This window comes from Kogia breviceps, chromosome 6, assembly GCF_026419965.1.
Source record: "Kogia breviceps isolate mKogBre1 chromosome 6, mKogBre1 haplotype 1, whole genome shotgun sequence".
NCBI lineage: Eukaryota > Metazoa > Chordata > Mammalia > Artiodactyla > Physeteridae > Kogia > Kogia breviceps.
Window position 1 is genome coordinate 14301980 of NC_081315.1, and position 12278 is coordinate 14314257.

Consider the following 12278-nt stretch of genomic DNA (forward strand, 5'->3'; position numbering starts at 1 on the left):
TAAAAGCAGCAAGGGAAAAACAACAAATAACACACAAGGGAATCCCCATAAGGTTAACATCTGATCTTTCAGCAGAAACTCTACAAGCCAGAAGGGAGTGGCAGGACATATTTAAAGTGATGAAGGAAAAAAACCTACAACCAAGATTACTCTACCCAGCAAGGATCTCATTCAGATTTGAGGGAGAAATTAAAACCTTTACAGAGAAGCAAAAGCTGAGGGAGTTCAGCACCACCAAACCAGCTCTACAACAAATGCTAAAGGACCTTCTCTAGGCAAGAAACACAAGAGAAGGAAAAGACCTACAAGAAGGACCCAAAACAATTAAGTAAATGGTAATAGGAACATACATATCGATAATTACCTTAAATGTAAATGGATTAAATGCTCCCACCAAAAGACACAGACTGGCTGAATGGATACAAAAGCAAGACCCATATATATGCTGTCTACAAGAGACCCACTTCAGACCTAGGGACACATACAGACTGAAAGTAAGGGGATGGAAAAAGATATTCCATGCAAATGGAATCAGAAGAAAGCTGGAGTAGCAATTCTCATATCAGACAAAATAGACTTTAAAATAAAGACTATTACAAGTGACAAAGAAGGATACTACATAATGATCAAGGGATCAATCCATGAAGAAGATATAACAATTGTAAATATTTACTCACCCAACATAGGAGCACCTCAGTAGATAAGGCAAATACTAACAGCCATAAAAGGGGAAATCGACAGTAACACAATCACAGTAGGGGACTTTAACACCCCACTTTCACCAATGGACAGATCATCCAAAATGAAAATAAATAAGGAAACACAAGCTTTAAATGATACATTACACAAGATGGACTTAATTGATATTTATAGGACATTCCATCAAAAAACAACAGAATACACATTTTTCTCAAGTGCTCATGGAACATTCTCCAGGATAGATCATATACTGGGTCACAAATCTAGCCTTGGCAAATTTAAGAAAATTGAAATCGTATCAAGTATCTTTTCCGACCACAACGCTATGAGACTAGATATCAATTACAGGAAAAGATCTGTAAAAAATACAAATACATGGAGGCTAAACAATACACTACTTAATAATGAAGTGATCACTGAAGAAATCAAAGAGGAAATCAAAAAATACTTAGAAACAAATGACAATGGAGACACGATGACCCAAAACCTATGGGATACAGCAAAAGCAGTTCTAAGAGGGAAGTTTATAGCAATACAATCATACCTTAAGAAAAAGGAAGCATCGCGAATAAACAACCTAACTTTGCACCTAAAGCAATTAGAGAAAGAAGAACAAAAAACCCCCAAATTTAGCAGAAGGAAAGGAATCATAAAGATCAGATCAGAAATAAATGAAAAAGAAATGAAGGAAACAATAGCAAAGATCAATAAAACTAAAAGCTGGTTATTTGAGAAGATAAATAAAATTGATAAACCATTAGCCAGACTCATGAAGAATAAAAGGGAGAAGACTCGAATCAATAGAATTAGAAATGAAAAAGGAGAAGTAACAACTGACACTGCAGAAATACAAAGGATTATTAGAGATTACTACAAGCAACTATATGCCAATAAAATGGACAACCTGGAATAAATGGACAAATTCTTAGAAATGCACAAGATGCCGAGACTGAACCAGGAAGAAACAGAAAATATGAACAGACCAATCACAAGCACTGAAATTGAAACTGTGATTAAAAATCTTCCAACAAACAAAAGCCCAGGACCAGATGGCTTCACAGGCGAATTCTATCAAACATTTAGAGAAGAGCTAACACCTATACTTCTCAAACTCTTCCAAAAGACAGCAGAGGGAGGAACACTCCCAAACTCATTCTATGAGGCCACCATCACCCTGATACCAAAACCAGACAAAGACGTCACAAAGAAAGAAAACTACAGGCCAATATCACTGATGAACATAGATGCAAAAATCCTCAACAAAATACTAGCAAAGAGAATCCAACAGCACATTAAAAGGATCATACACCATGATCAAGTGGGGTTTATTCCAAGAATGCAAAGATTCTTCAATATCTGCAAATTAATCAACGTGATACACCATATCAACAAACTGAAGGAGAAAAACCATATGATCATCTCAATAGATGCAGAGAAAGCTTTTGACAAAATTCAACACTCATTTATGATAAAAACCCTGCAGAAAAGTAGGCACAGAGGGAACTTTCCTCAACATAATAAAGGCCATATATGACAAACCCACAGCCAGCATCGTTCTCAATGGTGAAAAACTGAAACCATTTCCACTAAGATCAGGAACAAGACAACGTTGCCCACTCTCACCACTATTATTCAACATAGTTTTGGAAGTTCTAGCCACAGCCATCAGAGAAAAAAAAAAAAAAAGGAAATAAAAGGAATCCAAATAGGAAAAAAGAAGTAAAGCTGTCACTGTTTGCAAATGACATGATACTATACATAGAGAATCCTAAGGATGCTACCAGAAAACTACTAGAGCTAATCAATGAATTTGGCAAAGCAGCAGGATACAAAATTAATGCACAGAAATCTCTGGCATTCTTATACACTAATGATGAAAAATCTGAGAGTGAAATTAAGAAAACACTCCCACTTACCACTGCAACAAAAAGAATAAAATATCTAGGAATAAACCTACCTACGGAGACAAAAGACCTGTATGGAGAAAACTATAAGACACTGATGAAAGAAATTAAAGATGATACAAATGGGTGGAGACATATACCATGTTCTTGGATTGGAAGAATCAACATTGTGAAAATGACTATACTACCCAAAGCAATCTACAGATTCAATGAAATCCTTATCAAACTACAAATGGCATTTTTTACAGAACTAAAACAAAAAATTTCACAATTTGTATGGAAACACAAAAGACCCCGAATAGCCAAAGCAATCTTGAGAAAGAAAAACGGAGCTGGAGGAATCAGGCTCCCTGACTTCAGACTATACTACAAGGCTACAGTAATCAAGACAGTATGGTACTGGCACAAAAACAGAAATATAGATCAATGGAACAGACTAGAAAGCCCAGAGATAAACCCACACACATATGGTCACCTTATATTTGATAAAGGAGGGAAGGATATACAGTGGAGAAAAGACAGCCTCTTCAATAAGTGGTGCTGGGAAAACTGGACAGCTACATGTAAAAGTATGAAATTAGAACAATCCCTAACACCACACACAAAAATAAACTCAAAATGGGTTAAAGACCTAAATGTAAGGCCAGACACTATCAAACTCTTAGAGGAAAACATAGGCAGAACACTTCCTGACATAAATCACAGCAAGATCCTTTTTGACCCATCTCCTAGAGAAATGGAAATAAAACCAAAAATAAACAAATGGGACCTAATGAAACTTAAAAGCTTTTGCACAGCAAAGGATACCATAAAGAAGACCAAAAGACAACCCTCAGAATGGGAGAAAATATTTGCAAATGAAGCAACTGACAAAGGATTAATATCCAAAATTTACAAGCAACTCATGCAGCTCAATAACAAAAAAACAAACAACCCAATCCAAAAATGGGCAGAAGAACTAAATAGACATTTCTCCAAAGAAGATATACAGATTGTCAACACACACATGAAAGAATGCTCAACATCATTAATCATTAGAGAAATGCAAATCAAAACTACAATGAGATGTCATCTCACACCGGTCAGATTGGCCATCATCAAAAACTCTAGAAACAATAAATGCTGGAGTGGGTGTGGAGAAAAGGGAACCCTCTTGCACTGTTGGTGGGAATGTAAATTGATACAGCCACTATGGAGAACAGTATGGGGGTTCCTTAAAAAACTAAAAATAGAACTAACATATGACCCAGCAATCCCACTACTGGGCATATACCCCAAGAAAACCATAATTCAAAAAGAGTCATGTACCAAAATGTTCATTGCAGCTCTATTTACGATAGCCAGGACATGGAAGCAACCTAAGTGTCCATCAACAGATGAATGGATAAAGAAGATGTGGCACATATATACAATGGAATATTACTCAGCCATAAAAAGAAATGAAACTGAGTTATTTGTAATGAGGTGGATAGACCTGGAGTCTGTCATACAGAGTGAAGTAAGTCAGAAGGAGAAAAACAAATACCGTATGCTAACACATATATATGGACTCTAAGAAAAAAAATGTCATGAAGAGATTAGTGGTAGGACGGGAATAAAACACAGACCTACTAGAGCATGGACTTGAGGATACGGGGAGGGGGAAGGGTAAGCTGTGACAAAGTGAGAGAGTGGCAGGGACATATATACACTACCAAATGTAAATTAGATAGCTAGTGGGAAGCTGCCCCACAGCACAGGGAGATCACCTCTGTGCTTTGTGACCACCTAGAAGGGTGGGATAGGGAGGGTGGGAGAGAGGGTGACACAAGAGGCAAGAGATATGGGAACATATGTATATGTATAACTGATTCACTTTGTTGTAAAGGAAAAACTAACACTCTATTGTAAAACAGTTATACTCCAATAAAGATGTTTAAAAAATTATCTCTTTAATCTTTTAATATCATCTCCATTCTCACTGAATAACATAGTTTTATTAAATCTAAAGTTATCAAAGTACTTGGAAATGTACTTATATTTGGAATTATAAGGTTAGTGGCAGCTTGAGAACTCATTACTGTCCCCTTTTGGTTTTCACTTCCCCTTAATGCAATGTGTTCTCCTTTGTTCCAGTCTGAAATTCATTCTCTTAGAACATGAGTGAAGTCTTGCTTTCACTGTGCCATAGTTGATATTACACTATCTGCCTTAAACAGTAACTATAGTCTTGTTTAATTCTACTTTTCCTACCAGGGCAGAAAAAGCCATGGCTGCATTTTCCTGAGCGCTACCCTTACCTTTTAGTTACAAGTGTACCTTGAGAACGAGCATTAAACTTTTAAAGAAAGAGACTGAAGTGGAATCCATTTCAAGTGGTCCTTGCAATAGAGTTGGGGATTGGAAACATCTGTCTCTCAGTGGGCTGTTAGCAGCCGGTGCTTGAGGCAGGAGGAGGAGGGATTCTTCTCATCACTGAGTTGGAACAGAAGGGAGAAGACTCCCTGCCGCGCTGGGTTGCTGTCAGACCTGCACTCCCCTGGCATGCAATATTGATGGGTACCATTCTTGGAGGAGGGATAGCAAGGGAAGGAAGGGGCAGTAGGTGTCAAAAGAATTTATTAACCCAGTGAGGTGCAAGAATGTAATGAATAGGGAATTGGTGATGTGGAATTCATAACAGGGAGTGGAAAACAAAGAAATAATAATGATAAGAATCTTTCTGGGTTTTCAAGATGAAAGAAGTAGCACTGAAATTGGAAACATGTCCAAGCATATATGGAAGGAGCCACCTAGGGAAGGTTAAGATTTAACTATGTGAAACCAAAGGTCAGAGCGTTTAAATCCACATTTCCTTTATTTACATAAAGGGAGGATATTAAAATACATAAAACAAAAATAGTATAAATATAAAAAAAAATCTGTTTTATGTTTTTGCAGAGAAGGGCTTTACTTCATTATGTCTCATGTGTTTTCTAAGATATTTAAGCAAACATCGTGTAAATATTAATTGCAGATGATATGGAAATGAACTCAAAGCAAAAATTAGCTGCAGAAACAGCAATTAAGTAGAAATCCAGTAATGAACAATGATGAAAGTTTTAAAGGCTTTTCAAAGTCCAACAAGGATAATGTCATGGTAAATGCTGGATGGGTTCTGAGGACTCTAGGACAAAGCCCTCCAAGAGGAGCTTTAGTTTCCTGTCAGATTTTCTTATCCTTTGCTTGCTATTATCAGGGAGGACAACTCCTCCTACAGGTAAGTGCGCAATTCACAAAACTTTCATAAAAGCTGTTGCATTTGCTGCCCAAGGCCCACCTGTTAAGGTAGTCAAGATAAGTATTTATATTACTTTTTTTTTTTTTTTTCCCCAAAAGAGGAAACTGAAAGCTAGAGAAATTAACACACTTGCCCAAAGCCACAAAGCTAGTCAGAGACAAAGCCAGGATCCAAACACAAGTCATTTGGTTTCTTTCACACAGTGGTATATTCTGGGTTGCTTATCTAGATTTATGGCCTTGAGAAATTTCTGTGATCTGTTTGCTAGAGCAAGCTCAAAACTGCTTCTTGAAAAGAATCTTTCTCCATCTACCTCTGTGTAGAGACGAGATGCCTTCTATTAACACACATGTCTTTTGTCAGGTCCCTCAGGATGAAGTCCCACCCTGGGCTCAGCTGCCTTTTAAAGCACACAGTTTCATGTATAACCGGCAACTTGAAATACTTGCACTCTAGGTGTCTGACAAGGAATATCTAACTCACTTGCTATCAAAAGATCAATTGAGCAAAAAAAAATATTTATGGAAGCCACTCTGAAGGGCGTGCCCCCATTTCCCCAGACAGACCAAAATGTGTCCCTGGATTAAGCCTGAACAGCTAAATATTGTGCCCTAGATTGAACTGCTGAATCCTTGTGGAATTATTTTACTGAATTTATCCCTGGGCTTTATATTATCTACTCACACTGAGGGATACTAACAGAAGTAGCCCTATGAAGCTCACTGCTATTTTGATCTTTTAAATGTTGTTCACCGTATTAAAAAAAAATTTTTTTTTTTTTTTTTCCTGTATGAGGAACCGAAGGAGAAATAATTGAGCTTCCTCCAGGCATATTTTTCCCTTTTGGACACATGGATCTTATAACCTACCATGTTTCCCTCTTGAAAGCTTTGAAATAGTAAATTCATGACCTATTAATAAGAAATATGCTGGGAATTCCACCGAATATTTTATATTCTAACTGCTGACCTGAATTTATCTTATCTTTCTAATCTTATTTTTTCTATTTTCTCATTTTTTAATCCACTTATTTAAAAACAATTTTCCTCCCATTGAAAAGAATTACCTTGAATCATTTCTTTAGAAGTAGGACTTCAATAAATAAACATTGTGGAGAACAGTGAGAGAATAAGATTTAAATATACCTGGATTCCACACCCTTCCGCCCTCTACCTTCAGTCTTTTTATAGCTGTTACTTCAAACAAGAAATTCAGGACTCTACCGAAAAGGATAATATCACTGAATTTCACTGAGAAATAATGTCACCTACTATTATACAAAGTTCCAAACAATACATTAAAATAAATGAAAACTTTCTGCTATATGATTTCATACAAAAGACATTTGGGCCCACTATCCTAACATTTTACTTTTATTATTTATATTCAGTAAATATGATGATAGTCTTCATTGCCTCACAATTAACACCTTAAACGCTTCCTACTGGGATTTCATCCTTCAAAAACAAAAATCCTAAAGGCAACCAATGTCCTAAAGTTGACGAATCCAATAATTTTTAAATTATCATTCTCCTTCTTTACAGTTTAATTTTAGTAATACCTCTGTCAATCAGTCCTCCATCTTGAAGCTCTTTTTACCTTTGATCTTTTCCTATTATGATTACAATCATTCTGTCTTTCATTCACAAATATTCATTGAGAAGCAACTATACATTAAGCACCTTGCTAGATGCCAACTCTATTTATCTGCCTTATTCTTTCACGTTCTATTTAGTTTTGCCCACCATACCCAAACCTTAAATAAGAATATTTCCCAAAGGTCTTTCCCCAGTCCTCTTCTTTCTGCCTCTGCACTTTTTCCCTGGAAGATCCACTCACCGGTGACTTCCCATTTGCATCTCCAGCAAGAATCCTACGTCCCCTTTCGCGCACACTGTGCACAGCTCAATCAGAATTTGTCCTTTCTCTCCTTGGACCCGTTGCTGCCTCTGACCCCTTCGTATCGCTCTCACAATTTTCTCAGTGCCCAGGGCTTGATTCCTAAATACATTCTGTGTGTTTTGCCACACTTCTAATCAGTTGTGAAACACTTTTTCTTCTGGAACATATTTTTCTTTCCATCCTCCAGACTCAGGCCTGGCTCCTTCCCTGCACCCCTCACACCTTGATTATTGCCATGGGCAGCCCAGGGCCCCCAGCCTTTGGGGGGAATCTTTCTGTTTCCTCTACCAATTCACCCTGCACACCATCACCACATCAATCTTTTAAAAGCACTGTTATTCCTGCAGCACTTGACTGCTCAAAAGACCTTCCATGGTTCCCCACAGTTTATATTTGGAATGTCTAAATTGATTTTTTGGCCTTTTGAGAAAACTGCTAGGCAAGTACAGAATACAGAGAAAGAAAAAATTAACGTTCATATCTTCAATTCGTTTCTCAATAAGAAATGATGAAAGGCAAAATTTCAGTCTGAGTCAGATTCTCTTTTTTAAACTGCTGCTGGAAACAAGGCAAAAAGGTCCGTGTTAGTGCCGTTGATTGTAGGAACTTTATCCACGGGGGCGGGGTGGGGGGCGGCAGCGGGGAGGCTTTGCAGCCTTTCCAGGGACGTGTAAAGCCGAAGTAGAAATCACGAGCGCAGCCTCACAGCTCAAATCCCTTTTGGTCAGAGACAGCCTGTCCCGTTTCTGCAGCTCTTTCAGGCTGCTCATCTGCCACTCGGTGCTTCCTCTCAGAGCATATTCCGTAATGATAAGGCCCTCTCTTGTCACGTTCACTTGCCACATGCAATTAAGTTCACACCTCCCTTTAGACAGTTCACAACACCAGATGACTAGCTGGATACCATCCAGCTGGAAAAACACCCAGTTTTGGATGCAATAAAGGCACTCAGAGAGAGGGAAAATGGAGAAAAACAATCAGAATTTTCCTATAAATGCCTTGAAGTAACATATCTCCTGTTGTCCCTCACAGTGTCTTCTCTGAAAGAAGTTCTAAGATCAGGCGAGGCCAGAAAGGGTCTTTGGTGAGCAATAAAAAGAAACTGTGTCCCACAATGCACTGTGATAAGAAGGCAGAGGCTCTGTTTGTGTGCTGGGTGCTGTGGAGGAGGGACGGCATGTCAGGAGAAGAGCTTTTCGAGGAGATAACCCGGGTGTGAATTCTGGCTATCCTCAGTTGCTAACTGGGAAACCTTGGCTATGTGACAATTTCCCTGGGCCCTAGTCTTTTCATCTTCAAAGGTGGAGCTCATCCTAACTTGCAGAGTTGTAGTGAGGAATAAATGAAATTAAAGTTTACTGTTTTGTTGACTTCCTAGACTTAAGAAGATGTTACTGCAGTTAAAAGTATATCGTGTGTGGAGATGTACATTGTAAATAGCACCAAAAAATTGAGGCAAAGCATATTCTTCCAGTGTTCGAAAGCTATCCTCAGACTACCCAAAGGGTTCACTCATGTCGTTGACGAACAAGTGAAGTTCCAAGGTATATCTCTTTTGTTTCACTTTGGTCTCAAATGTAAAAGAAAATAACAATGAACATGCAGGTCAGAACTGCCTCTGTTCATCAATAACATAAGAAATTCTTTGCTAAATCAGATAGTAATAAAGCATTTATTCAAATTGTCAAATTGTGGCTGAATTATAACCATAAAAGAGTTTGGCAAAAGTCAGTGAAAGCCTTCTGGGAGAATCAATCGACTATATGAAATTTATAATAAAAAGTATTGTATATTTTATCATCATCTGTCCAAAAAAAAAGTATGCTGACTATATGGTAGCTATGTTTTGTATTATTACTATACCCTAAAACAACATTCTTGTCATTGTGTTTTTATAAGAAAAACGTATCTAGTTCACAACAGAAAATTAGTGGAGAGGACTTTCTCATTTATTTGAGACAGTTGTCTTTTGTTTGTTCCTTGTTTCATGGTCTTCTGTACGTATTTTCTTTTGAGATCTTGAGGTTCCTCCAGCTTCATTTTTATAAACAGAACTTCTTTGATGCACACCAAATTTAACAGAGTAATTCCCTCTGCACCTAACTTCAGGTGGGAGGCATAGCAAGAGTGATTTATAGTTTCCTTTTCTTTAAAGTCAAAGGCAGAGGAAACTAAAAGCAGAAGTGTCTGGCTTTATCAATTTCCTGTTTTCTCCCTCCTTCATCCAAAGTGTAAAATTATCCTGGTCGGGGTGCTGACTGAATTGTGGGAAGAAAAATCATATGAGGCACCCGAGTGCCCATGTCTTTCAGTTTCAGCATGCCCTGCAGCAGCTCCTTAAGGCTGATCTTCAGCTAAAGAGAATGGTGATCAGATGAAAAATATGAGACCATGAACACCTCACTACGGCTCAGCATAAAGCACAAGCCAATACTCATTTCTGTTTAAGCAAAACGTCCATGTTGGCAAAAGGCCTCGAGGGATGGATGTACTTAGTTTAGGGCTAACCTTGACTCTGGACAAAAGAAAGAAGTAAACAAAAATATAAAGAGATCTTGGAGTCTGCTAATCTTCATTTCTCCTGCTGCAAAAGCAGGGCACTCTGAGGGCCTGTGAATGTTACTTTGCGTTGAGAATGGAAAAATGAATATCTGATGTGAGCAAATACAAGCCTTTTTGTGATTTTCTGTTGCTCAAATTTAAGGCACATGAATAAGGCTCAAGGAATTTTTATTATTTTCTTTGACAGGCTAGTGTTTGTGTAGGTGAAAGTACACCACCTGAAGAAAACAATGTTCTGGCCCCTACAGGTTATAAATACCAACATCTCCACCTGAGAGCATAATGGAAGAGCTTTTCAGCTACTGAAGAACAAGACTAGAAAGAGATGATTTTCTGAGGATGACAGAGGGGAAGAAAAAAGGTGTAATGCCTTACAGTGATAACGTAGTTCTACATTTGTCACTCATGCTTTGCATTCAGAGCCCAGGGCAGAGGAACCAATGCCTTTCCCCTTAGGAAAAATAATGATAATTACATGTAAGGATCTTCATGTCAACATCATCTCTTATTTTAAGATCTCAGCACACTTTAGCAGCATTCATCAGTCAGCACTATAAAGCACTATTTAACACACACACTTTATGTGAGAACTAATCAAGAAAGACCAGAAACAATTTGTTAGAAGCCAAACTGAAAATTGAATTTAGGACTTTGAAACTCCTCTTGTTATTTTTACTTAAAGTAACTTCATCTCTACGATTATGACACATTCAAAATAGCCCTTAGATTCAATCTAGTTTTAATCAACCCTAGATCCATTTAGAAATATAGATTTTATACGTGCTAAACATAAGAAGGAGGTCTGTAACACTTAAAAGCTACAAGACAGTCCCCAAAAGAAGAATCTGCAGGTGAGAATCAAGTGCTAGGCTGAGGTGGGGGTGGCAAATCAGGGATTAAGGGGTTGTCTAATTCTCTGTGGCCTTTAACGCTATAATGGCAACAGGATGGATTCCTGAACCAGGCCACATGAAGCTGATGTCTCTTTGCATCTCTTGCACAATCTATGGATCACGTTTCTGGCCATTTTTTTCAGTTAATATGGCCACATTTCCACTTGGGAAAAGATCTCTGGCCTTCTGCCCATATTTAAAATCTGCAAAAGTGTCCGGGGCTTCAAAGATAAAGAGAGGTAAAAACTGACCTTTTACAGGTCTCGGTGAAAGAGGACATGCCAGAAGCAGGGCAATAAAGACAAAAATACGTTGGGTTTATTCTTTCTAATGTACAATTCTCCTCCAAGTCAGACATTGATAAAGTCAAGTGCACCAGAAAAAGCATATTTACCTCATATTTTCCTTCCTGTGTACAGTCACATACATTTCGTAGACTCTCCCTTGGGGAATGGCCCCAGCGGGAATCAGCAAGCTTACTCCTGAATAGCAAAAGAGAAAAGCAGTCACATAAGACCTATGAATCAAAAGGGAACTTCACAGAATGCCTTTGAAGCAAGTGAAAAGGAATGAGGAGATTCTGTGGCCACATAGCCATAATCCTGCTGCTTTTTCTCTAAAGACATGTAAATATTTGTACCTGCCCTGCTTTCCTTCCTTACTGGCCTTATTTGTTACCACAGCTCCCTCTGAACTGTTATGGAATTACTTAAAGGAATGATGTAATTTTTAAACTCCTGTTTTATTTAAGGAATAGACAGATGGTTTCACTGTTGTTTTCCTTGTAAAAGGAGGGGAAAACCAACAACTGCTCTTAAAGTCTCCAACAGCTGTAATGATGTATCGTTTCTAATTTTAAAAAAAAAATCCCTGCAAGATTCAAAGTCAGGGAAATGCTAACCTCAACAGTATCAAAAAATGTTTATTTCTGAAGTATCTGGCTAGCATCAGTGTTTTCCTGCAACAGAATAATAATTGGTGAAGAACTTCTTTCATCATACGTAACTCTAGAGAGTGAACATAACTGCTAGTTTTAGTCACAGCAGGTCAAGCAAGATT

The 12278-nt window shown here is 38.0% G+C and overlaps 1 protein-coding gene across 2 annotated transcripts in view; it reads right to left on the minus strand.

Annotated features, from left to right (window-relative positions):
* UNC5C (unc-5 netrin receptor C) overlaps window positions 1-12278 on the minus strand; it is a 392714-nt gene that overhangs the window by 33616 nt on the left and 346820 nt on the right. For both annotated transcript variants that reach the window (XM_059066537.2, XM_067035523.1), the window contains one exon: window positions 11614-11701. In XM_059066537.2, the coding sequence (XP_058922520.1) occupies window positions 11614-11701 (88 nt within the window). The remainder of the gene's footprint in view (window positions 1-11613; window positions 11702-12278) is intronic.